The sequence below is a fragment of the Scyliorhinus canicula genome, chromosome 19 (assembly GCF_902713615.1).
Source record: "Scyliorhinus canicula chromosome 19, sScyCan1.1, whole genome shotgun sequence".
Lineage (NCBI taxonomy): Eukaryota > Metazoa > Chordata > Chondrichthyes > Carcharhiniformes > Scyliorhinidae > Scyliorhinus > Scyliorhinus canicula.
In genome coordinates, this window is record NC_052164.1 from 79,735,603 (window position 1) to 79,762,798 (window position 27,196).

The window sequence follows — 27,196 nt, forward strand, 5'->3', positions numbered from 1 at the left end:
CGGGTTAGGCCTTCCCCTGGAGCACTTTTAATGTCCAGCGATGATTCACAGGTGCAGCATCAGTCAAAATTTGACACTAGGAAGTAAGCTTGATAAAGAAAATAGGTTCAAAGAAGGAGAGAGACAGATAGAGAGAGACAGAGAGGTTTAGGGGGGAAATTCCAGAATTTGGAGCCTGGGTATCTGATTTCACAGTCAGTAATGGAAGAGCAATGAAACCTTGGGAAACATAAGAGGCCAGAATTGAAGGGGTTCAGGGATCCTGGTGTGTTGTAGAGTTGGAAGAGTTCACCGAGATAGGCAGATGCAAGGCCGTAGAAAGAAGGATGAGAATTTTTAATTCAAGGCATTTTCCAGCTTGCACAGGGCTGAGAGGTGAATGGGAATTGAAGATTGCAGAGTGTGGAAGAGAGGAGGGCAGCCAGGAAATAATTTGAATTGTCCAATGTGGTGTCATGGGATTGTCCATCTAAGAAAGGTTTTTGTCTTATCACATGGCTTTAGCGATGTCATTATGTAGGTGGAGCTGAACTGTGGCTCTGTGGTTTGATTTAGTTTCACTTTCAGTTTGAGTGCTGTGGACTACAGACAGAGAAAGGAAGTGTTTTAGCCTGAATCTCTCCATTTTCATTTTAAATATCTATTTCAGTAAAAATCATCTTGGTGGTGGCTTTGGATATATAATTTGTTTTAGAATTGGAACAGTTAAGGGGAAGTCATTAAGTGTTATACATAGATTGCTGTAGCTGTGTGGTGTCCTTATGTTTGTAATTGATAAACATTCTTGCTGTGTGATTTTAAATATATATACATATAAATACATAAATATATATATGGCCCTGACCCATAACAAAGGTAACAAATCCATTGTGAAGGTTTCAGCAACAGATGGGCTGAGGCAGTGAAAATTATAGCTTATATTACAGAGGTGAAGTGGGTGATCTGGTGATGGGGTGGATATGGGGTCAGAGCTCAGCATAGAAGCATATAGGATGCTAAGGATGCAGGTGATCTGGTTCAGATTCAAAGATTAGCTAAGGAGGGGAATGGGATCAATGGTTAGGGATCATTGCTGGGGTAAAGATACCAGCTTCCCAATATTTAATTGGAGGAAATTTCTGCAATCCAGTATTGAATGTGGGACAAGCACAGTGACAAATCAGGGGGAAGAAAGGTTGGCCTTCGCCACTGTGGACTGAATAATAACACCCAAAAATAGGTCTGTTGGGGTTTGGTTAGATATTAACATTTTTAGAGCCTGAATCCCAAAGCACTTAAATCTCCCAAAGTACTTCCAAATTTAACGGAAGCGGGACGATGGGCAGGCAGCTATCCCGCTACCAGGAGACAGTTGGCAGCTTGACTAATTTTATTTGGCTGGTATTGAACAGTGGAATAGGCTTGAGAGGCTAAATTGCCTGGTCCTGCTCCTAGTTCTAATGTTCTAAGAAAGAACTGTTCTGTCTGGTTTCACCATGCTGCACCTGGGGTGTAGCCTTGTAGGTTCTTGATTAATAATGAGATTACTTGATTAATATGGAGATCAGGGGTTATGGGGAGAAGGCAGGAGAATGGGGGTGAGGAATTATCAGCCATGTTTGAATGGCGGAGCAGACCCGATGGGCCGAATGGCCTAATTCTGCTCCTATATCTTGTGGTGTTGTGGTAGTCTCTGACTTAACCTGCTTTGTAACTCTAACAGTGGGCTGCTAATTGCCCCAGACCACAGAAACCACGGCAGCTGAAGAGAGGTGAGGACAGCTTCAGCAAGGAGGTAAATACCTTCGCAGCTCTGCTTGTGGACCAGGCGGAAGACAGGAGTGCCTCCCATAAGCCCTCCCAAGTTCCCTCACCATCAGAAACCAACTCCCACCCTCACCTCCAAACATACAAAGTCACCCAGGATCTGCATCGGATACTATTCTAACTCCTGAGGTCTGATCCGAAGTGGCCACACCCTGCCGAGAAAACAAGGCTGTCAATCAGCCTGATATCTGGCAGGGGGTCTCCAAAGGAGAAAATAAACTTGTTGTATAGTTAAAACTCCACAGTAGGTGGGGAACCCAGGACTACCTTACTGCCTACCCGAAACTCTGCTCCTCCCACCACAATCCCAACAATATAAAGTGCTTTGTTTTCAGATTACATGATCCTGAGTAACTCCAAAAAGGAACGGTGCAGGGTGGGATTCTCTGACGACAACTGGATAGATAAGAATGGATGCAGACAAAGGAACTCTCCCCTAGCTAGGACTATAGGGAAGAGTTCAATAGTTGGTAGCAGCACTGCCAGTTCAAAGGTTGACTGAAAAGAGAGTAAAGGCTTTGTGGGGTTACATTGGCTACATTATAAATCATAACCGGCAGCAGGTAAAGGAAGTTCAATGTTAAAGCTTATTGCCTCACCCATTCCTATTTACAGCCTTGTGATCAATCCTGGGCATCTAGTATTTTAATCTGTTGCAGAATGTAATGTTGAAAAAGTAACGCTTCTGTCACTGCCAACATTCCAGGACTTTGGTTCAGTCTCCTGTGACCCTTGCCTGCTTGGCCATTACTGCGATAGCGAGAGGACGAGCTGGGAGGTGATGTCAACACGGCTGATTTGCCCAGCAGGGATGGTGTGTCCAGCTGGTCTCGGCAGAGTTCCTGATCCCAGCAAAGACGCTTGCCCCGTGGGATATTATTGTCTCCAAGGAAACATTGTAAGCCAGCAATTTCTGTTCTGCAACAAATTATTTTTGTATGCTGTCTATTTAAGGATTTTCAAGGTATATTTGTTCAGCGTCACCTTTCAGGAAAGCGTCGCAGTAAAATCAATGACCTGAAGCATTAATTCTGTTTTGCTCACGGCTCCTAGGACCCTCATTCGATCCCAGCCCCGGATCACTGTCCGTGTGAAGTTTGCACATTCTTCCCTCGTGTCTGCGTGGGTCTCACCCCTACAACCCAAAGGGTCGGTGGATTGGTCACGCTAAATTGCCCCTTTATTGGAAAATTTAAAAAAAATTAAAACTATTATGTTTCTCTCTCTCCACAGATGCTGGCAGACCGCCTGAGTCTTTCCAGCATTATCTGCTTTTGTGTCCACTTTCCAGCATCTGCACTATTTTGCCTTTGCTGGAGCTTAGTTCATGCATACTGTTATGGGAGCGGCGTTTTCAAAACCCCAAAATGTATCATGGAGTTCAACCAACCTCTCCCTTTAATGTATTGTTGCTTTTGAAGCACACAGCTTGGTCTCCAGGTGTGGTATTACAATTATGGATACAGGGGTTTTTTAACACATCACAATGTTTATTCCATGAATTCAACTTAACCCTTTTAAATAAACATTGGATCCCTTAACACCCCTTACTTCACAGATAACCCCGAAAATAATACAACACTAAATAATCCCTCAAAATGTTCCTTCAAACCTCCAAAAGACCTTTAAACAGAAACACATCAGGTTAAAAACATTACTATTATGAGTTTAAATCACCCAAATGATTCAGAGAGAGTCTTTCCTGGCAGAAATCACCGCAGATCCAGCTTACTGCCAACACAGACACACCCAAGCTCTTTTCCTCAAAACTAAAACCAAAACACTGCAAAATGGCTGAGCTAAAAACTCAGCTCCACCCACACTCTGACATCACTTCAGTAATATGAGCAGTTTCATTTCGTAAAGGTACATTGCTTAAACATCCATTTCTTAAAGGCACTCTCACATGACAATACTTTAGTTGAAAACATCAATTCGACAAAATGTAACTTGCATCCAACTGCGCTAAAATGAAGCAACGCAATGTTGCAACTAAATTGGAGTTTAATAAGTAGGGATAGTCTAGAAATTGGCCATTGATAGCCAAGTCAAAGAAATGTTAATTCCCCCCCCCCCCACTTCAAGTGAGTGGCCCACTCCTAACTCGCATTCACCCAGGCAAGTGGATTAGATGTAAAAAGTTAAGAGACAAATGACCATGTTTGATGGGCACAGTAAGAAAAGGTAGGTTTGTGTGACCTACCTCTTCGCTCACCTGATGAAGCAGCTGTGCTCCGAAAGCTGGTGATTTCAAATAAGCCTGTTGGACTTTAACCTGGTGTTGTAAAACTTCTGACTGTACCCACCCCAGTCCAACGGCGGCATCTCCACATCATGGTTGGAACAGGTAAGGGAAGCACGATGGCGCAGTGGGTTAGCCCTGCTGCCTCACGACACCGAGGTCCCAGGTTCGATCCCGGCTCTGGGTCACTGTCCGTGGGGAGTTTTCACATTCTCCCCGTGTTTGTGTGGGTTTCGCCCCCACAACCAAAAAGATGTGCAGGCTAGGCGGATTGGCCATGCTAAATTGCACCTTAATTGGAAAAAATGAATTGGGTACTCTAAATTTATATATTTTTTAAAAATTTTTAAATGGTGAGAACAGGTAAACAATTCTTCAGCTAAACATGAATCAAACTGATACCTTCCTGGTCTTGCATGAGTGAGCCAAATGCTGGCTCCATCCATTGGCTGTTCAGCTCACTGAGTTGGAAATATCGTAGCAATTCTGTTTTATTTGAAGTACACTGCTCTTGCTTCTTTGAAATTTTCCTGCTTTACAAGCTGGTCGCTATTGGGGTTCCAGAGCCTGAAGATTTGTCTGAGCAATGGGGGGCCAGGCCTCCAGAATCCCCTAGGACCCCAGGACAACCTGGGAGAAAATCATAAGGGAACTTAAACAAAATGATGTTGACTAAAAAAACAAAATAACATTTTAGCTTATTAGTTCTTAAGCCATTGGGATTGACCAAAAAGGATTCCGGCATCTTATTTCACTGTCAGCCAATTAGATAATGAAGTGTTTATTTAATTTCCAGTTAGCATTTGAAGGCAGGGCACCAAGCGGATGGACATGTCTGACAGCCAATGGCAGTGGCTGTATTGTGGGAACAGGCACTCGGGTGCAAGAAGTCATGTGATGGCACCTCCAGAAATATGTCCAATCACAGTTGTCTACCTGGCACACCCCTTCAACTGATAACGAGGCGCATGGTCCTGTACCAGGAAAACAGCCTTTATTAATTTATTTAAAATTAAAAGGTTCAATGGGAAAGGACATCAAGATATAACTAATCAAAACCTTCGAGGTACAGGAGAGTGGAGAAGAACTGGAAGATTGGAAAGAAAAATTGCGGGGAGGTGGCAGTGGAAGAAAATTAGTGATAATACATTCATCAATCTTCTATGATATTGTCAAAACCTAGCCCAGTTTCTAGCTCTAGCAAGGTGAGAGGGAAGGTGTTAGAGGAAGGAGTGAACGGGAATAGAAAAATGGCAAGTGAAGATGGACAGAGAATGGACTGGAAAAAGAGGGGAGGAGGAAGCAGGAAAGAGGGAGAGTAGAGGAAGGGGGGACAGACGAGCAGATGGGAGGATGGAATGGGAAGAGGGGAAAGGAAGGGTGGTATAGGGAGAACTTGAAATAGCAAAGGGAAAATGGGGAAAGGGTCAGGTGAGAGAGGAGTAGATGGGACAGAGAAGCGAGGAGGAATGGATAGCAGGGGGATTGAGTGGAGAAGAAAATTGGGAAGGAGGAGGGGGTGTCAACGGGAGGGACAATCTAGGTGGAGGAGGCTACATTGCCAAAGTGAGCTCTTTGCTCAATATTACACTGACTTCACTGACTTCCGGAATGTATCAGACAATTTATTTTGTATATTGTAGTGTATTGGACACCATTCCTTTGAAACAGAATATTGTTTAATTTACAATTAGGAAAGGGTGCTTAATGTCTGCCGAATTGTGAGGTATCTATTCTGGGGGGAGCTGATAAATAGTGAGTTGTGGAAGGGCTGCAGATTATCGGAGGTTGAAATCCCAAATGCCCAAGGAGATTGGACGTCTGCTAGTTAAATCACGACAAAGTTTAATCATAGTATGTACTGTTGAAATCTCACATCCCAAGCGATCTGACAATACGGTCTCTTTGAGAACCCATGTTGGTGCAACGTCTATAATGCAGGAAATGTCCAGAAGGTCAGGCAACATCTGTGGAGAGAAAGAGAGAGAGAAAGCAAGTATTTCAGGTCAATATCCTTTCATTGGCACACAGTGAAATAATGATCAGTGTGGAGCTAGAGGAAGACTCGGCCAAGATATTTTGTTAGAGAATTCAATGGTGTCTGTAAAAAATTAGGACATGGGCCTGAAGGCTCTGAATAGCATAGCAGCTCTATTACAGCACCACCTGGAGGTGCCACAGGTTATTACAAATGAAACGGTGCCTGGTCACAATCCCCATTAGTCATCCCCATAAGGAATGTTGGCTCCTGATAGGAATATACAGAGTGTTGTTGCTATTTCCGATTGAGACAGCAGCAGGGAGGGGATGTGGCAAAGTTCCTATTTTAGCATTATAATTTATTGTGAAATATCTTCAAAATGAACTTGCAGAAAGAGGAAAAATGGAGAATTCATTGTTTTTAAAAATCCAACATGGTATCGAAAGCTGCATGCTGCCATCAGGTGGTGTGAGCCTGGAACAGCAGCAGTGTCACTGGGTACAGCATTAAGGAAAAGTCCTTTATAAATGTATTAGGGCCGGTATCATCTGTATTGACATCTCACTGAGTCCGTTGACATACAATTTTTGAAGAGAAAGGTGACCAGAAAGGTGACCACAAAGGGCGGCACGGTAGCACAGTGGGTAGCAATGTTGCTTCACAGCTCCAAGGTTCCAGGTTCGATTCCCGGCTTGGGTGACTGTCAGTGTGGAGTCTGCACATTCTCTCTGTGTCTGCGTGGGTTTCCTCCCGGTGCTCCGGTTTCTTCCCACAAGCCCCGAAAGGCGTGCTGTTAGGTAATTTGGACATTCTGAATTCTCCCTCTGTGTACCAGGCGCCAGAATGTGGCGACTAGGGGTTTTTCACATAACTTCATTGCAGTGGTAATGTAAGCCAACTTGTGACAATAAAGATTATTAAAAGAACATGCTGAGAGCAAATTTCCATGGGGGTTCTCCCATCGGTTAGCCATAACTTTGGTGAAAAAGCAATGGAAACTCTGTGAAAAATGTGATATGAGCAAAAGAACCTCCAGGGAAACGTGAAGGGAACGGGATCAAACTCTGTTTGTCTAATTTACTGTCAGCTAGAGATTCAATAAGAAGAAAATGGCAAAGGTAGGTTTTTTTTTTAAAGCAGAAAACCAGGTCAATTAGATCTGTCAGCATTTGTAAAGAGGAGCAACAGGTTCTTGCTCAGAACAGAGAAACATGATTTGTGACCTTCCAGAAGCATTAGAGAGTAGCACTAAGAATTGTTGCCATAGCAATTCTGCCATCGATGCATGTTTTTCTTTTTACTTTGCTGACATCGCTCAGCCTTAATGCAGAAGCGCAAACCTTGAAATATTCCCGGCTCAATTTACTCCCCTGCGGGTCAGCAAGTTGGCTTTTTTGCATCGCTGCAGCATTGCTTCCATCTCTCTCTCGCTCTCTGGCTCTCTATGTTTCTATTACTTGGCGTCTGTATCATTTGTATTCTCTTGGTGCCAACCTCCATGCCACTGTCACCCATGAATGATATCATCCAGAATGCCAATGGCCAACATTGTCAACAATACTTAGGCCTTGAATGCCTTTTACCAATCTGATGGACAGAAGGCATCCTGCACCGCTAACCAGCCCGCCATATTGCGTACATAAGCGGCTGTTTCAAGCCTGTGAAACCGAAACGATGCCAATAAATTCCTAAATGTCTGTCAATCCAATTGTTGAGATCTGGGATGTTGTGCTAGCTGTCAGGTTGTGTTAAGACTTGTAATAAATTATATATTTTCTCCGTTTGTTCCGCCTCAGGATCCCAACCCCAGAGCTTGTCCGAATGGGACTTATGGTGACCAGGAAGGCCTGGTCGATAAGTCTCAGTGTGTTCCGTGTCCAGCCGGAGAGTACTGTTACACAGAAGGCACGAAGCCTGTGGCAATCACACAGCCCGTGAGTAATGTTTCATTAGTGTCACCCAGCCCTTGCCCACCTGAGGATTTGATCTTAATTGTTGGGAGGTTTAGAATCCTTTTGAGCAGCGCTAAGTTTGTCAATGGTAGGTCACATGCTGCGTAACTCTTCCTATCATACTTGATTGCTTGGTAATGCCACTGAATAGAAGAATTCATTGTGAATCATGAGAATAAATTTATTACACTTTGTATGTACAAATATAACTTGTGTCAAAGGATTTGTTGCCACTGCCAAAATATGTTAACAGCTTTTTATTTTGAATTATTTTTTACAAGTTGAGAATTTGATAGGTTAGATAAGTATTTGATAGGTCACACAGATGTGGTAACTTCACTGAGTTCAAATGCAGCAGTTGAATTATTTTCTGGATCATAACCTGCTGTATAAATGTTGGCCAATAAATCCTGAACTTCTTCACTTTCCTGCATTACTGAAGGCCCCTCTCGATTGAAATTTAGTGCTAGTGCTGTGCAATAGAATTCTTGGTAGTTTTGAGAACTAAATATAATTATGTTCAGCATTCGTATTCCCACACAAAGAGCTGGGGCGGGATTCTCCGATCCCCCACCGGGTCGGAGAATCGCCAGGGGGCGGCGTGAATCCCACCCCCGCCGTTTCCCGATGTCTCCGGCACCAGAGATTCGGTGGGGGCGGGAATCGTGCCACGCCTGTCAGCCCCCCCCACCCACCCCCCGGCGATTCTCTGGCCCGCGATGGGCCGAAGTCCCGCCGCTGTCAACCGGTCCGGCCGACGTGAATCAAAACAACTACCTTACCGGTGGGACCAGGTGGCACGGGCGGGCTCCGGGGTCCTGGGGGGGGGGGGGGGGGGGGGGGGGGCGCGGGGCGATCTGGACCCGGGGGGTGCCCCCACGGTGGCCTGGCCCGCGATCGGGGCCCACTGATCGGCGGGCAGGCCTGTGCCATGGGGCCACTCTTTTCCTTCCACCTTCGCCATAGTCTTCACGATGGCACTTCCACGGTGCCCAGGTGACACCAACAGCAGCAGGGCACAACCCTGCCCCAAAGGGCATGGAGCTGGGGCATGCCACGCGTGCAATTCCATCTGGTCCCCATTTGTGGAGACCAATGCTGAGCAGCACTCATCCAAGTTCTCCGAGGCAAAGGGGATGAATCCCAAATTCTCAGGTACCTGAGGAATCTGCACATTAGAATGAGGCCAGCTGTCTCGCTCTAATATGCAGATTTGCCCAAAGGTGATCCCGCCCAGAATGGATGGGATTTACATTGCAACATCTCATCAAATGCTTTGGATCTCACAAGGCATTGCGAGCTGGGTAGATCCCGGGAGCGTGGTCTCCCAGCTTTTATGGGCCACGCTGCGCTGTGGTGAGGTGCTTTTAGACGCAGTGTGGCCATTGGATCGTTCCCTGAATCTCAGCCTGAGTATAAGATTCCCCAGAAATTGTTAAAAAACATTAACAACAAAAATAACTTCACAAATTCTGGCCGAGCCCAAAAGAAATGGAAAAAATTGTGAAAGAAAAAAATCATACAAATAGAGGAACAATCACCAAAGAAGAAGGAAGAATACAATGTAAAAAAGAGTAAACCTTAAGAAAAATGTATTCCCTCCTCAAGCAGTAATTTTGACTCTGTACTATTTTTATCTGAATCATTTACTTGGAAACTGTTAACTTGGAAACTATGAGACATGAAACTTCCAAGTTGGTACTGAATTTATAATGTGTCGCCTAAAGGTTTAAGCTAATAGTATTTTTTTACAGACTGGACGCTGCCCTGGAGGACATTACTGTCCATTGGGGACAGGAGACCCATACACCTTCCCATGTGCACCTGGCTTCTACCGAACTCATTCGTCAGCAGAGAGAAAAGACAATTGTTCACATTGTCCACCTGGGCACTACTGCGATACGTTTGGTTTGGAGGAACCAAAAGTTTGTCCTGAAGTGAGTTGTTTCACCTTGTGAAAAGGATATGGATGTGATATCTGGTCCACTGAAGCTCCCCTTTCTTGTACTCCCGAATACCCAGCCCATCATTCAGCTCTATTAATTTGTCCTTAAGATCCCCAAAGTATCAGCCAAAACTTAATGAGTGGCATTCTCACCTCTGAGTCTGAAGGTTGTGAGATTAAACTGCATTCCAGAGACTTGAGCGCAAAATCTAGGCTGGTCATTTTAATGCCCAAAGATTACAGGCAGGTAGCCCTCTTGCAAGATTTGGGCCACATTGGAAACAAAACATTTACACAAGAGTTAGATATTGGCATTCAAAAGCCAGTAATCTGAGGGCAATAATTTGCCGTCCTGACCAACTTGTCCCACCCAGTCCAATCCACTATCGACTTCCAATTGATTTTGAAATGCTAAGCAACTCTTGCAATGTATCTGTTTCATTCAGTGAGTGACCCATTTTATGTTTGATGAGTACAACAAAACAAGGAAAAAATTATTGAGTGGATTTCACAAACTTTCGGAACAGAAATTTGGACCCAGAGGTCAGTGCCCCGCGACCTTTCCGAACTGCCAAAATTAATTCACCATACAGGCACTTTCCCAATTCATTTTTGTTTCCAATTAAGGGGCAATTTAGCATGGCCAATCCACATACCCTGCACATCTTTGGGTTGTGGGGGTGAAACCCACGCAGACACTGGGAGAATCTGCAAACTCCACCCGGACAGTGACCTGGGGCCAGGATCGAACCCAGGTCCTCAGTGCCGTGAGGCAGCAGTGCTAACTACTGCGCCACCGTGCCGCCCAATACAGGCACTTTCAATCACCGTTTACCCTTTTCCTTTCTCGGAAGCTCCAAATTCACGCATGAATATATCCTTGTTTACGAACCTTCACTTCATCCCCAAACAGTAAGCTTTGATCTCATGCTAGGGTGACATTATCCTAAATCTCTATCCGCAATGATAATTAGAATCCATGTCAAAGATGACTTTATTTTTCAAACTATTTGGCATTGATATTTATGTGTTGACTGGGAGAGGATAGCAGTCCAGACAATGGACAACTTCTGACCTGCTAACAGTCTCCTTGTGTTGCTTGGCAAGTGAATGAACTGATCTTGCAAATATTATTGTGATTGCAAAACGTTACTAAATGTATGTGAGATGCATTTCATTACTTCCTTCTCCATTTTGTGTTTGAGTTCAAATTCAAATGAAGACACAGGTTCAAACTGACCTCAGCCGTCATCTTCTTGCCGAAAGCAATACATTTTGGAACAGATTTGGGACACAGGAACAGGAGTCGGCCATTCAGCCCATTGAGCCTGTTATACTATTTAATGCGATCACGGGTGATCGGACACTTCAACATCTTATCCACCCACTATCCCCTAATCCCAAGTTAACCATAGATTTTGTGTTCAGGACTTGTAATACCTACGTGTGTTTGTTCCCTGTCTAGGGGTTTTACTGTATCAAGGGCAGCAAAAAGCCACAGCCATGTGAGCCTGGAACGTATAGTAACAGGATAGGCCTTGGAGCCTTTTCTGGTTGCTCACCCTGTGGGGGAGGGCAATACTGTACTGATGAGGGTCTTACTCAACCCACTGGCTACTGCAAAGCTGGATTCTACTGCAGAGAAAGAGCAGCTAGTGAGGTCAGTATTAATTTCATTCTAGCTCTTTATCTCTGGAGGTTTTCTCATTTCCAAACCAAAATTTCCTCCTTTAACGTCTGCCTATTTTAATCCAGTCATACAAATCTATCATAGAACCCCTACTGCACAGAAGGAGGTCTTTTGACCCATCGAGTCTGTACTAGCCCTCAGAAAGAGCAACTTTCAAAACCCATTCCCCCACCCTCTCCCTATAAGTCCACGCATTGATCGTGGCTGAGGTGGGTCACTTGTCACTTGGCTTAGGTAGGGTGCTCTTTCCGAGGGTTGACACAGACTCAATGGGCCGAATGGCCTCCTTCTGCACTGTAGAGATTCTACGAGATCAGTACCCCCATTTTTCGTTTTAATATTGAGCAGGTCTTGGGGCCAATTACTGATTTAAAAACAAGTTTTCTCAAAATTGCCCATTCTTTGAATCTTTATCGAATGTCTAAGTGCAATGGGTTTGATTTATCAGTATTAATTTATCAGTATTGCACTGACTGAGATCAGCTAACTGATAAGAATATAAAAAGATAGGAGTAGGAATGGACCGTACAGCCTGTCTAGCCTGTTTGCCATTCAATAGAATCACCGCTGATCTTCAGACTTAACTCCACTTTCCTGCCCACTCCCCATATCCCCTGATGCCCTGAGAGATCAAAACTCTGTCCATCTCAGCCATAAAAATATTCAACAATGGAACATCCACAGCCGTCTGGAGTAGACCATTTCAAAGGTTCACAACAATTTGAGTGAAGAAATTTCTCATCTCAGTCGCAAATAATCAACCTCCTATCCTGGGGCTGTGCTCCTGTGTTCTGGTTACCCAGCCAGTAGAGGCAAATTCTCAATGTGGAGGGCTGATTTTCTGCTCCCATTTCTGGGTGGCGGGAACAGCCGGGGGGAAGCGGGGGGGGGGGGGGGGGGGGGGGGTTCAGAGAACTGAACTTTGAGCGAGAGTCCCAAAACTATTTTACGCAGGCAGGAGGATATGCCCGCTCGATTGTACCCAACCCCGCAATGACATCATGGGAATCCTGACTTTAAAAGTCAGGATCCCATTTGTATGCATTTACTTATGCAATTCAGGACTTTATGTCTGATAGTCACCCGCGTTAAATTGTCCAGCCACTTCCTTCACACAGATGTGAATCATAAGGTCCCCCCCCCCCCCCCCCCCACGATGTACAGAACATGCTAGAGATGTACAGCTGAGTACAGTCCCCAAGGGGGAGAGGGTTGTTACCGCGTACTACCCAGGCAGTGCCCGGACGGGTTACATAAGGAAGGTACTGGGGGGGAGGTGGGTTCCTTGGGGTAGGGCAGCGAAGTTCCGTGGTGGGGGAAAAGCTGTCCTGTGCTGTGTGTGGGGGGAGGGGGGGGGGGGGGGGGGGGGGGGGGTTGGGGGATTTCTATCTTTACTTTTTATTTACATTGGGGCCCCCTTTAAAAATGGTGTTATGTCGTGGGACCCACGCCTTGGATTTTTTTGTCAAAGAGTTTAAAATACAGCAGGAAACGCTGGCCATGCAGCCACTTTTCCAGTCCGAGTTGACACTTTGACAGAAAATTGGTATATTCCACCCAGTGTCGCCTCAGTCAAGCCCCTTTAGAATCTTCTAAATGCCAGAGAATATTGACCCCGTTTACTCGGCCTCTTAACATGGGACAACCCTGTCGCCCCAAGGACCAATCTGGTGAACTTTTCCATACTGCCCACAATGCGAGTATATTCATCCAAATATATGGAGACTAAAATTGCACCCAATATACAGGTAAGGTCTCCGCAAGACATGTTTATTCATTAACACAGCATAAACCAGGGATTGAATTGAGCACTTCCTCATCTGTATAATTTACAAATGTGCCATTTGCCAATGTGGTAATCGCCCTTCTCCTATTTCAAAATAAAACTATTGAGCTCATTCTTCTTCAAGGAATTGTTCTTCCCTGGGCTTTCTTAACATCTGCTTGGAACCCCCCCCACCCCCCCCCCCCCCCCCCCCCCCCACCCCCGCCTTCAGATATCATGACCCAAGAGAGCAATGGTGACCATGGGGAATCTATTAGGTGACCCCCACTATGGTGGTATGCCTTTGCCTTCTGCAGGACGGCTGACCAAGGAATTCATCCGCTCGCTATTATTGCAAAGATTTACAAGCTGTTAATCAACCAATTTGGCCATATTCCACCTTCCATGGCCATAAAATCCTGAAACAGGCTTCTGGCCCAGAGGGAGGGACTTTAATCACTCTGCCATAAGACCTCTTCCGTACGTTTGGATATTACTGCCAGTTGAAATGTTTTGACGCTTTTGTGAATAGGATTGTAAATACTATTGGAGAGATCTTGGAGGCACATAGTCAAATGTCCCCGGAAGTTGAGGTCGGTATACTTCTGTAAGACACAGTGGGTGCACTGACTGGTGCTGCCATACATCGACGACAATACCAAACCAGTTGCTATTTGAAATAAAAATATATTTCTTCACTGAATTTATTCTCTTCATTGAATACAAAAATGTAGTTGTTTTGTTTCTCTTCCAGGCCCCAGTTGATGGGACCACAGGTGATATCTGCACGGCAGGAGGTTACTGCCCAGTTGGGTCAACGTTCCCTGTGCCCTGCCCCAGGGGGACCTTCAGTAACAGCACAGGGCTGAGGAGCTCGGAGGAGTGTTTGACTTGCCCTCCAGGGTATGAGATTCTGTGTTCTTGTTTTTCACACTTTACATTGCAGTGTGGCATGACGGCATAGTGGATCCAGCAGAGGGCAGCAGAGCAGAGCTACTGATCAGCTGTTCTGGGGAAATTTGCATACGTGCAGTGCGGTCAGCCTAAGTTGAAGGTGAATCTGCGAAGGGGACCCGAGGAGTTTGAGTGAAGGCAATCATCCAGCAGAGGGCAGCAGAGCAGAGCTACTGATCAGCTGTTCTGGGGAAATTTGCATACGTGCAGTGCGGTCAGCCTAAGTTGAAGGTGGTTTGTGGAGAGGCTGTTGGCAAGTGACAGTTAAACCCGAAACACTTCGTGAGTGTTTCCCACCCTACCTCCTCCTCTAACCAACCCCCCCACCCCACGGTGGTTGGGAAGCGGGAGCAGGGGCCTGTCGTGAAGGTGAGTGAGTGCCTTTAAATTTGCTTACCTTTGAGCGGGAGCAGGGTTTGAGGTAATATCAGGTAAGCTCTTCCTTTCTTTTTCTTTTTCTTGTTATTTTTTAAATCTAGAGGTGATGTCAGGGAAGGCAGTACAATGCTCCTCCTGCAGAATGTTTGAGGTGAGGGACGCCGTCAGTGTCCCTGCTGATTTCATCTGTGGGAAGTGCACCCAACTCCAGCTCCTCAAAAACCGTGTTAGGGACCTGGAGCTTGAGCTGGATGAACTTCGGATCATTCGGGAGGCAGAGGGGGTCATAGATAGGAGCTTCAGGGAAATAGTTACACCAGAGACTGGAGATAGATGGGTAACTGTAAGAGGGACTGGGAAGAAGCAGTCAGTGCAGGGACCCCCTGCGGTCGTTCCCCTGAGTAACAAGTATACCGTTTTGGATACTTGTGGGGGGGACGACTTACCAGGGGTAAGCCATGGGGTACGGGCCTCTGGCACGGAGTCTGTCCCTGTTGCTCAGAAGGGAAGGGGGGAAAGGAGTAGAACATTAGTAATTGGGGACTCAATAGTCAGGGGCACAGATAGGAGATTTTGTGGGAGCGACAGAGACTCACGTTTGGTATGTTGCCTCCCAGGTGCAAGGGTACGTGATGTCTCGGATCGTGTTTTCCGGGTCCTTAAGGGGGAGGGGGAGCAGCCCCAAGTCGTAGTCCACATTGGCACTAACGACATAGGTAGGAAAGGGGACAAGGATGTCAGGCAGGCCTTTAGGGAGCTAGGATGGAAGCTCAGAGCGAGAACAAACAGAGTTGTTATCTCTGGGTTGTTGCCCGTGCCACGTGATAGTGAGATGAGGAATAGGGAGAGAGAGCAATTAAACACGTGGCTACAGGGATGGTGCAGGCGGGAGGGATTCAGATTTCTGGATAACTGGGGCTCTTTCTGGGGAAGGTGGGACCTCTATAGACAGGATGGTCTACATCTGAACCTGAGGGGCACCAATATCCTGGGGGGGAGATTTGTTAGTGCTCTTTGGGGGGGTTTAAACTAATTCAGCAGGGGCATGGGAACCTGGATTGTAGTTTTAGGGTACGGGAGATTGAGAGTATAGAGGTCAGGAGCACAGATTTGACTTCGCAGGAGGGTGCCAGTGTTCAGGTAGGTGGTTTGAAGTGTGTCTACTTCAATGCCAGGAGTATACGAAATAAGGTAGGGGAACTGGCAGCATGGGTTGGTACCTGGGACTTCGATGTTGTGGCCATTTCAGAGACATGGATAGAGCAGGGACAGGAATGGTTGTTGCAGGTTCCGGGGTTTAGGTGTTTTAGTAAGTTCAGAGAAGGGGGCAAAAGAGGGGGAGGTGTGGCGCTGCTAGTCAAGGACAGTATTACGGTGGCGGAAAGGATGCTAGATGGGGACTCTTCTTCTGAGGTAGTATGGGCTGAGGTTAGAAACAGGAAAGGAGAGGTCACCCTGTTGGGAGTTTTCTATAGGCCACCTAATAGTTCTAGGGATGTAGAGGAAAGGATGGCGAAGATGATTCTGGAAAAGAGCGAAAGTAACAGGGTAGTTGTTATGGGAGACTTTAACTTTCCAAATATTGACTGGAAAAGATATAGTTCGAGTACATTAGATGGGTCATTCTTTGTACAATGTGTGCAGGAGGGTTTCCTGACACAATATGTTGACAGGCCAACAAGAGGCGAGGCCACATTGGATTTGGTTTTGGGTAATGAACCAGGCCAGGTGTTAGATCTGGAGGTAGGTGAGCACTTTGGAAACAGTGACCACAATTCGGTGACCTTTACGTTAGTGATGGAAAGGGATAAGTATACCCCGCAGGGCAAGAGTTATAGCTGGGGGAAGGGCAATTATGATGCCATTAGACATGACTTAGGATGTGTTGGTTGGAGAAGTAGGCTGCAAGGGTTGGGCACACTGGATATGTGGAGTTTGTTCAAGGAACAGCTATTGCATGTTCTTGATAAGTACGTACCAGTCAGGCAGGGAGGAAGGGGTCGAGCGAGGGAACCGTGGTTTACCAAAGAAGTGGAATCTCTTGTTAAGAGGAAGAAGGAGGCCTATGTAAAGATGAGGCGTGAAGTTTCAGTTGGGGCGCTTGATATTTACAAGGAAGCGAGGAAGGATCTAAAGAGAGAGCTGAGACGAGCAAGGAGGGGACATGAGAAGTCTTTGGCAGGTAGGATCAAGGAAAACCCAAAAGCTTTCTATAGGTATGTCAGGAATAAAAGAATGACTAGGGTAAGAGTAGGGCCAGTCAAGGACAGTGGTGGGAAGTTGTGTGTGGAGGCTGAGGAGATAAGCGAGATACTAAATGAATACTTTTCGTCAGTATTCACTCAAGAAAAAGATAATATTGTGGAGGAGAATGCTGAGACCCAGGCTATTAGAATAGATGGCATTGAGGTGCGTAGGGAAGAAGTGTTGGCAATTCTGGACAAGGTGAAAATAGATAAGTCCCCGGGGCCGGATGGGATTTATCCTAGGATTCTCTGGGAAGCCAGGGAAGAGATTGCTGAGCCTTTGGCTTTGATTTTTAGGTCATCATTGGCTACAGGAATAGTGCCAGAGGACTGGAGGATAGCAAATGTGGTCCCTTTGTTCAAGAAGGGGAGTAGAGATAACCCCGGTAACTATAGGCCGGTGAGCCTAACGTCTGTGGTGGGTAAAGTCTTGGAGAGGATTATAAAAGATACGATTTATAATCATCTAGATAGGAATAATATGATTAGGGACAGTCAGCATGGTTTTGTGAAGGGTAGGTCATGCCTCACAAACCTTATCGAGTTCTTTGAGAAGGTGACTGAACAGGTAGACGAGGGTAAAGCAGTTGATGTGGTGTATATGGATTTCAGTAAAGCGTTTGATAAGGTTCCCCACGGTCGTCTATTGCAGAAAATACGGAGGCTGGGGATTGAGGGTGATTTAGAGATGTGGATCAGAAATTGGCTAGTTGAAAGAAGACAGAGAGTGGTAGTTGATGGGAAATGTTCAGAATGGAGTTCAGTTACGAGTGGCGTACCACAAGGATCTGTTCTGGGGCCGTTGCTGTTTGTCATTTTTATAAATGACCTAGAGGAGGGCGCAGAAGGATGGGTGAGTAAATTTGCAGACGACACTAAAGTCGGTGGAGTTGTAGACAGTGCGGATGGATGTTGCAGGTTACAGAGGGACATAGATAAGCTGCAGAGCTGGGCAGAGAGGTGGCAAATGGAGTTTAATGTGGAGAAGTGTGAGGTGATTCACTTTGGAAAGAATAACAGGAATGCGGAATATTTGGCTAATGGTAAAATTCTTGGTAGTGTGGATGAGCAGAGGGATCTTGGTGTCCATGTACATAGATCCCTGAAAGTTGCCACCCAGGTTGATAGGGTTGTGAAGAAGGCCTATGGTGTGTTGGCCTTTATTGGTAGAGGGATTGAGTTCCGGAGCCATGAGGTCATGTTGCAGTTGTACAAAACTCTAGTACGGCCGCATTTGGAGTATTGCGTACAGTTCTGGTCGCCTCATTATAGGAAGGACGTGGAAGCTTTGGAACGGGTGCAGAGGAGATTTACCAGGATGTTGCCTGGTATGGAGGGAAAATCTTATGAGGAAAGGCTGATGGACTTGAGGTTGTTTTCGTTAGAGAGAAGAAGGTTAAGAGGTGACTTAATAGAGGCATACAAAATGATCAGAGGGTTAGATAGGGTGGACAGCGAGAGCCTTCTCCCGCGGATGGAGGTGGCTAGCACGAGGGGACATAGCCTTAAATTGAGGGGTAATAGATATAGGACAGAGGTCAGAGGTGGGTTTTTTTACGCAAAGAGTGGTGAGGCCGTGGAATGCCCTACCTGCAACAGTAGTGAACATGCCAACATTGAGGGCATTTAAAAATTTATTGGATAAGCATATGGATGATAAGGGCATAGTGTAGGTTAGATGGCCTTTAGATTTTTTCCATGTCGGTGCAACATCGAGGGCCGAAGGGCCTGTACTGCGCTGTATCGTTCTATGTTCTATGTTCTAGTTGTTAGCATGGTTGCCTCACAGCATCGATTCCGACCTTGGGTGCCTGTGTGGAGTTTTCACATTCTCCCCGTGTCTGCGTGGGTTCTCCCCGGGTGCTCTGGTTTTCATCTACAGTCCAAAGATGTGCAGGTTAGGTGGATTGGCCATGCTAAATTGGTCCTTAGTGCCCAAAGATTAGATGGGGTTACAGGAATCGGGTAGGGCTGTGGAACTATGTTAGATCCTCTTACAGAGTGTGTAGACTCAATGGGCCGAATGGCCTCCTTCTGCATTGTAGTGATTCTATGACCACATGGCACTCTGTCACAACCTGCTTATTAGAGCCACAATTTAGGATTGTTATAGTATGAAAAACATTAAGATATGGTTTGCACGCAGATAAGCCTCCTTTGTTCATTATACTTTTATTATTGTACAATTGTTTGAAATATGGAGATTATGTAAGTAAAATTCTGCCAGAAAACTCCATCATCTGCCCTCACTCAACAGGTGCACAAACAGCTGGAGAAAATACTTCTTTTAAAACAAAAGGGAAAAATTAGTAAACCTAAAACAATTTATTGCTTCTAACAAAGTCTCACTTCATTACAGTTAACACTGAGTGTTGACTCCCATCATACGAACATTCAATGATATGTGTGAAATGCTTTGAGATGTTGTGGAATGGTGAGCAGAACTGGGTGGATCCTCAGTTGTTGAGTATATTCAAGGTTGGGACTGATAGATTTTTGGTTTCGAAAGCAATCCAGAGATATGGGATCAGACCGGAAAGTGGAGTTTAGGTAGAAGATTAACTAAATACTGGTGATTACTTGGCAGGGGCCGTATGGCCATTTGCCCTCCTATTTCTTCTACTGTGAAGAAATTGCCTCCACCTCTCAATATTTAATGGCCTTCCTCTTGTCCAGAGATTGTGGGCATGATTCTCCGCCAGGTTTCAAACAGTGTTCGATGCAACCGGCCCACTCCCATAGGTGAAATCGGAATCTCGCTGTAGCATGCCGAAAAACCAATTATCACCACTTAAGCCCTATTTCCATACAATTAATGGGAGCCATGCCTCATCCAACAACCTCCCATCATTCATATCCTCCCCAGCGAGTAGTCACGCTGGCGCAGATTAGTACTCCTTATGAAAAAGGGAATCTGATGGAAGGGCTTCTGCGGGGTGCCGAGGGGATGAGTAGCCATCTTTGCTCACAGCTGAAGAGCTCAGGAGTGCTGGACTTCCACCCCAGTGCTTGGCTGGGGGTGGGGGGTGGGGGGGGGGGGGGGTGGGGGGGGGGGGGGGGCTCCATAGGGGAGGGCCGCTGTGGGAAGGGGGGGATGACACCCGGGGGGGGGGGGGCAACCGCTCGTGGCACCACCATGCTAACCCCTGGATCATGTTTACCAATTCCAGGGGCAACCCTTGTCCCTGCCTGTCTGCCACATAGCCCCCACCAACTACCGAGGTCTCTGGCCGTGCGACTGAAGGCTATTGCTAATAGGGAATTGGCGATCGTGATGAATTGAGCACTTCACACAACCCAAGTGGATTCCCGTGGGTGGGTGGGCCATTTAGCCTCTGGGAACCATTGGCTGCATCCCAATCAGACCATGATGCCTTGACAGCGTACCTGAACACTGCGGGAGGCAACACCACACACGCAGCAGACAACATCCAAACACCCAGCAGATGGGCACAGCTCCGGAGACATGTCCACGGCCGGAGGCTGGGTGAGTGCCATGGGGAGAGGACCAGCACCTGATCCAGGTGACGTTATGAGCAGGTTTCCAGGGTACAAGGTCTGGGGTCTGATGAGGGGGAGCCCACTGAGGCCGAGTGTCCGTGGGCAGGGCGTTCCAGGTGGGGGCAGAGGGGGTGATCAATGGGGGGTTGGAGGATCCCGGGGTAGGAGCCACCACTGTTCATCAGTCTAACACCCTCTCCCAATTCCTCACAGATATTGAAAGCTATGTCAGGAATATTGGACGTAGACGTTGCCCTAGTGATGCTGCTTCTCGGTCGGGCAGCCAGACACCGGAGATGGTAGCAGCAGCAGCAACGTCAGCAGATGGGCTGTGGCCTATGAGCCAGACTCCGCCCACATCCTGAGGATCCTGCCGCCCATCAGGCCAGGGAGGGACCCAGAGGGGGAGTCCCGCGATGGCCCAGGGTGTACAGGCATCGCTGGTCATTTGAACAGATGACGGATAGTGCTCCACCTCAACAAGGACATGGTGCGACACCTGTGCCATGTCCTTGCAGACTTGGCAGCATGTGGAGGAGGAGCTCACCCTCTCCTGGTGGCCGTAAAAGTCATCGCAGCTCTGAACGTTTACACCATGGTATCATTCCAGGGCTCCAGTGGGGACCTATGGGGATCTCGTAGGCCCAGCCCACAGGTGCAACTGACAGGTGCCCTTTATGCCCGGACGTAAAACTACTTCATCTTTGACATGGACCAAGCCCAACAAGATGCCCGGATTGCATGTTTCTCCACCATCGCTGGAATGCCCCAAATCCAGAGGGTCATAGATGATACGCATGTTGCTCTGTGCTCACTGGCAATCTGGGAGTGCCCTATGTTAGGGTTCCACTCCCTCAACATACAGCTCATGTGCAACCACCAGATGAAGATAACGCATGTGTGTGCACACTTCCCAGGGAGTGACCATGATAGGTACATCCTGGTTCAGTCACTCATCCCGGCCTCTTCGAGGAGCACCCCAGGATGGGTGCCTGTATCTTGGGGGATAAGCGGTACCTGCTGAGGACCTGGCTAATGACGCCAATAGGGAGGCCGGTAACTGACGCAGAGACCTGGTAAAATGAGGCCCAAGTCACCAAGCAGGCTGTGATTCAGCCGTGCATCGGACTCCTCAAGATGCGGTTCTGATGCCTCAACCGCTCCGGTGGTGCACTCCAGTACGGCGCCTGGAGCGCCGCCCGCTTTGTGGTGACCTGCTGTGTCCTCCACAACCTCGTACAGTAGCGGGGCGATGGGCTGGAGGTTGGAGATGAAGAACATGTGGCCACCTCCGAGGAGGATGAGGATGATGAAATAATGCCGGACCAGCAGGGGCTGGAGGACCAGGCCGGGGAGGAACCGAGGACCAGCCGGAGGCTGTAGGATCTGGCCTGGTCAGTCACACCCCCCTCATATTTCCCACCCTCCCAGGGTATGTGTCACATCACTCCAGGGTGCTGGGACTGTGTCGGCACCATCAGCGGGTCACTGCCAAGGGCAGGAGGGGTGATGATGACCCACAGGGAGCTGAGCGCTAATGCTCCTCATTTAATGTCATAGTCTGACCCCTGCCTGTCTGCTGAGTGCTCGCTCATACCCATAACCTGCACGCGGTGTTCACGAGGACGGGGGGATGTCTAATGACATGGGCCAAGAGTTTGGAGGTTGGCCCGCATTGCGGAAGAAAGTCATCACACTGGTTGTGCACAAGGGTGTTCAATGTGTAATGCAATTCTCCACTCTCCCGATGGTGCTGTCCCCACACACTCCCAACTCCCACCCTCCACATCCCCCACCCTCGGTGCCCTCAGTGATTCTTGATGTGCTTTGTCTTCTTAGCTCTACCACTACGTCTAGGTGTCTCCCCAGGATACACATCAGAGGTGGAGGTAGCCAGCTACTTACCTCATCCTGTGACCTTCGATGCTCCTGTTAGGCATCCTCTGGGGCTAGAGGGTCCCGGCGCATTTGTCGGCGGCACATGCACAGCCGTGCCACCCTGTCCTGGGTGCTGGCTGAAAGACGCGGCCTAATCAGAGGGGTGGATCTCAGGAGAGCTAACGGCCATCATCTCCACTCCATGGGAAGGGTCTGCACATCTCCCTCTGACTGTCCCGGCTGCTCCCTAATGTTTCCATCAGCTCTGGGTAACTCTGTTCCACAGACTCAGCATCAGGCTGGGATACAGCTGGGCCCTGGGATCCAGCAGACCTCCGACTGCTGTCTCGCCTGGGGGTCCCTGCCTCCACCTGATGTGCTTCAGCAGCAGTGAGGTGCTCACCAGATTGTGCCCCAGGATCCTAATCACAAACATGTCCCACCGAGGTGTGTGTAAATGCACTGCGCTGCAATTATTATGATGGCATCCTCGGAGCTCTCCTCCGAGGTGCTCTTCTGGGAGGCTGGGAAGGGGGCCTTCTGGGATGGGCCAGCGGCGTCAACTGGAGGACCTGTGGGAGAATGGACATGTGGCCAGTGGGAGGGATGGGTCAGTCAGTCAGTAAGGCAAATCACTACTCACGTTTGGTAGGTCCTCCGGGTGGAGCCCGGTGGTTCCTCACCTCTGGGGCATCCGCAAGCCGCTGTGTGGGTGACCGCTCTGTCCTTGACCATACAGTTCACCTTCAGGGCCTGCTCCTCGAAGGTGGTGAGGATTCTGATGCCTGGCATCCCTCCGCCAGTCCCTCTCCAAGTGATTATGGGAGAGCTTTTCCTGAGGAGATACAGAGACGGCATAGTTAGCCACACGCTTGGTGCACAGTTGTGGGGAGGGTGTGTGTGAAGGGAGGGTTGGGGGGTTGAAGGGGGAGGGGTGGAGGGAGGGTGGGGTTGCATGGGGAGTTGGGGGGGGGTGGGTGCTCCCATTGGGGCGGACAACTCTCGGGGGCAGGGTAGGGGGCGGTATTGGACATTGTTTGTGTCTACTCACTTGGTGTAGGTCATTGACCTTCTTCCTGCACTGAAGGCCAGTCCTCCTGGTCACACTTCCGGCACTCACAGCTGCACCACCTCATCCCAAGCAGAACTGGCTGCCCTATGGCTGACCCTTCTGGGCCCTTGGGGGAACAGGACATCCCTCCTGGCCTCCACGGCATCTAGCAGCGTTCCCTGGTCAGTGTCCCTGAATCTTAGAGCTCGTCTCCTCGGCGCCATTGTTGTGAGCTGGCTGGGGTTGGCTGAGCAAGTGCAGCTTAAGTGCTGCTCAACCATGTTAGCGGGGGGCTGGCGAGCACGGGTAGGAAAATCTACTGGCAAGCCTTCATTTGTGGTGGGAAATCGGTGAGGCCTCATTAAGTGGACCGATTAATGTTGAATAGCGTTGCCAGCCTCGCTGGGTTGAACACCAGGAAGCTCACAGCAATTCCTGCTTGCTGCAACACTTAGAGATTTTTCCAGAGAATTGCGCCATTTCTCTTAGTTCTAGATTCCACAGACATGGGAAACGGCCTCTGAGCACCTATTCAGTCAAGTCCTCTCAGAATCTTAGATATTTCAATGAGATCACCTCCCCTCATTTTTCCAAACACCATCGAGCATCATTCTATTCTACTCAACCCTTCCTCATAAGGTAAACCCTACATCCCAGAACCAATCTCGTGAAACTTTAGTGCACCACCATCGAAGGCAAGAATATCCTTCTTTAGGTGTCAGGAGCAGTATTGGACACAGTACTCAAGGTCTGGTCTCACCAAAGCCCTGTAAAACTGCAGCAAGACTTCCTGACTCTTGTCCTTCAATCTCCTTGCCTTCCTAATTGCATATTGCACCTGCATATTAACTTTGTGTTTCTTGTACCTCTGGAAACCAACCTTTCATCATGTTTCACAATTTAAGAACAATTCTGTTTGTCCATTCTTTCCACCAAAGTGAATAACTTCACATTGTACCTGTCTCCTTGCCCACTCACTGAACCTATCTTTATTCTCTGTGTCCTCCTCGCAGCTTATATTTCCACCCAAGATCAGTTGGTAACATTCCAGAACCAAGCACCAAAATCTAGGCTGGCACTCAACCTCCAGTACAGCATTGAGGAGATGAAGAACTGTCCTTCAAATTAAATATTAAACAAAAGCCCCATCTTCTCTTTTTTGTGATGTAAGCGACTCTGTGGCGCTATTTCGAAGAAGAGCAGGGGAGTTATCCCTGGTGTTCTAGCCAATGTTTATCCAACAATCAGCATCACAAAACACAGATATTCTGGTTATTATCACATTGCTATTTGAGGAAGTTTGCTATATGTCACGTTTCCTACAATGATTTCCAACAATGATTACACTTCAAAAGCATTTAATTGGCCGGAAAGAACTTTGGGACATCCAGTGATAATGAAAGGCGCTACATAAATGTAAGTCTGTCTCTCTTTCAACTTTTTATCATCAGCAAACTTGAAATTATTATTCTTAGTTTCTTCAAGTAAAGCCATTCATACAGATTGTAAATAGTGAAGGCCCCAGCACAGATCCTCATAGCACTCGAATAAAAGCAGCTGACTGATCTGAAAATTGCCTATTTATTTTCACTCTGTTTCCTGCGCTTGAACCAATCTCCTATTGATGCTAATACATTACCCCATTAGCCCTTGGCTTGTGCAACAATCTATCATGTGGCAATTTATTGAATGCTTTTGTACTTATAAACATACCTCCACCTACTGGCTCCCCTTTATCTACTGTAATAGCTAATCCTCAAAATGTTTAAACAGTGCTAACAGATTTGTCAAACATAATTACCCTTTTGTGATACCATGATTGTTAATAAGATCAAAGTTGGCTTGTGAAGTCGAAAGCAAGACACAGAGCTTTTCTTTGTTGACAGATTTTATTGACTTGTTCAATCTCACAATTCTCCTCCCAATCAACCCCCTGTCCAACTGTATGTAATCTAAGACAATTAATAGCCGTCACCTGTATCTCTTCAGCTTCAAAATTTAATTCACATGACATCAACAAACCTTAGCAATGCGATTGAGAAGACATGAACATTGTTGACTCTGCCGAATCATGTTGTGATTTTCTCAGTGCCCTGCTACTGTTTCTTTAATAATCAATCTCAGCATTTTCCTGATGGAAAATGTTAGTGTAACTGGCCTCACAGCTCCCCGTTTTCTCTCTCCCTCCTTTCTTGAACGGTATTACTACATTTTTTAACCTTCCAGTCCACTGGGGCAGTTACAGAATCTGGGGAACGTTGGAAGATCACAACCAAAGGAGTGTAGTAAACTTACGCAAACCATGGTGGTAGATGTGACACAGCAGTAAATGTGGCGATGCTGCCAGTGTTCCCGGTCTATATGATGAACGGCCGTTATTTGCAGTGAGCTATAGATCTTTCATTTAACAACATGATTGTCCTTTTGTACAAATATGTTGCAAGTCAGGATTGATTAATGATGGGCAGTTTTACGCTTTGGAGTCTAGTCTATTGGGAAATACATTGCCATTTAGAGAACCTTATTACTTAGAGCTCATAACAGTTACCAAAGAGTGCAGATGCCTTCATCTCAACACTCACATGATGGAGCTCAGGGCTGAAAGCGCTGCTTTGGATTATGTGGCACTTGTCAAATCATTTTAACAGAGTTTGCTTCATATGTAAAAGGTGCAAAAACCGTGCAACTGCATAATCCACAACTCGTGGATTAGGCAGCAGATTAGAAATGAAAAATAAAGGCATTTATGGTCAGCGGTGAAGCAATAGTGCCCATCGCTGACCTTAAGAAAGCTGCCCGCAAAGACTTATCAGGTTCTGTGACATGGATTTCCCCTTTCTCCTTTGGATTTTGTACCAAGTTAAGGGGATCTCCAGGCATCCAAAAGCAGTGATGTTATCAAGCCAGTTCAGCAGCCAATCACATTGAGGTATTCTCACAGACAGCACACCAGAAATCAAAACCACTGAATCCTTTTGTTTTTAATTTTTAACTTTTACAGAGAGCATAATAAATTATTGAGGCATAAATGTGGCCAAAATATAAACTTTAAAAAATATATAGATGCTATTTCATATCATCATGAAGAAATTTGTTGTTTAATAAATATTCAGCGTGGGGCTTTGGAGTAGAGGGGTGGGGGGGTTGGGATTGAAGAAAAGGCAGAGGTCCTAAACAAAGTAACAAACACCTACCTTTTCATGTGCTTTATTTGCAGCAGCAATCAGGCCTCAGAGCGCAGTCCATTAGGCAACACCCACCCAAAAAAAATGCAAACATTTAAAAGAACTTTATGATGTCATAAATCAGCCATTGCTGCCTCGAAGCTCACAGCCCCAAAATATCACCTTGCGACTCCAGTGGGGATTCGAGCCACAGTTAGGGAAGCTTTGCATTCGGCATTAGAATGGAAATATCAAATGCCGTGGCAGGGATGGGAGGTAAATGCTGGATGGACTATGGAGCTTCCAAGCGACATTGAGTGGTTCTAGGGGAAGCGGAGGGGTCCTCCTTTGTGTTAGAGGATGATGCATTTGTGTCTCAGCAGATGGCTGGGAAGCTGACTTCGGCATACATCACAGGGGCTTTTTGATTGTTACCCCTTGTCTACCTCTGTACAAGTTACATTATAAATGGATAGGTCGAACAGTACATGCCTTAGCCTCCAGCACTAAGCGTATAAGACAAAGAGCATTCTGCAAACAATGCAGAAGCCAGCCTGCCCCTCACGGCAATTTAGAAATCAGGAGTGTTATTTTTTTTCTGGGAAAAACTTGCCCCTTAATTGCATTTGGCATTACTGGAGGA

General features: G+C 47.0%; 1 protein-coding gene across 1 annotated transcript in view; it reads left to right on the forward strand.

Moving 5' to 3' along the window:
- The first annotated feature begins 1,317 nt into the window (after positions 1 to 1,317).
- Positions 1,318 to 27,196, forward strand: part of LOC119954018 (multiple epidermal growth factor-like domains protein 6) — a 73,100-nt gene continuing 47,221 nt past the window's right edge. Inside the window, exons 1-6 of the mRNA XM_038778793.1 lie at positions 1,318 to 1,380; positions 1,703 to 1,774; positions 2,513 to 2,704; positions 7,826 to 7,963; positions 9,736 to 9,918; positions 11,392 to 11,586. Of these exons, the coding sequence (XP_038634721.1) occupies positions 1,318 to 1,380; positions 1,703 to 1,774; positions 2,513 to 2,704; positions 7,826 to 7,963; positions 9,736 to 9,918; positions 11,392 to 11,586 (843 nt within the window). The remainder of the gene's footprint in view (positions 1,381 to 1,702; positions 1,775 to 2,512; positions 2,705 to 7,825; positions 7,964 to 9,735; positions 9,919 to 11,391; positions 11,587 to 27,196) is intronic.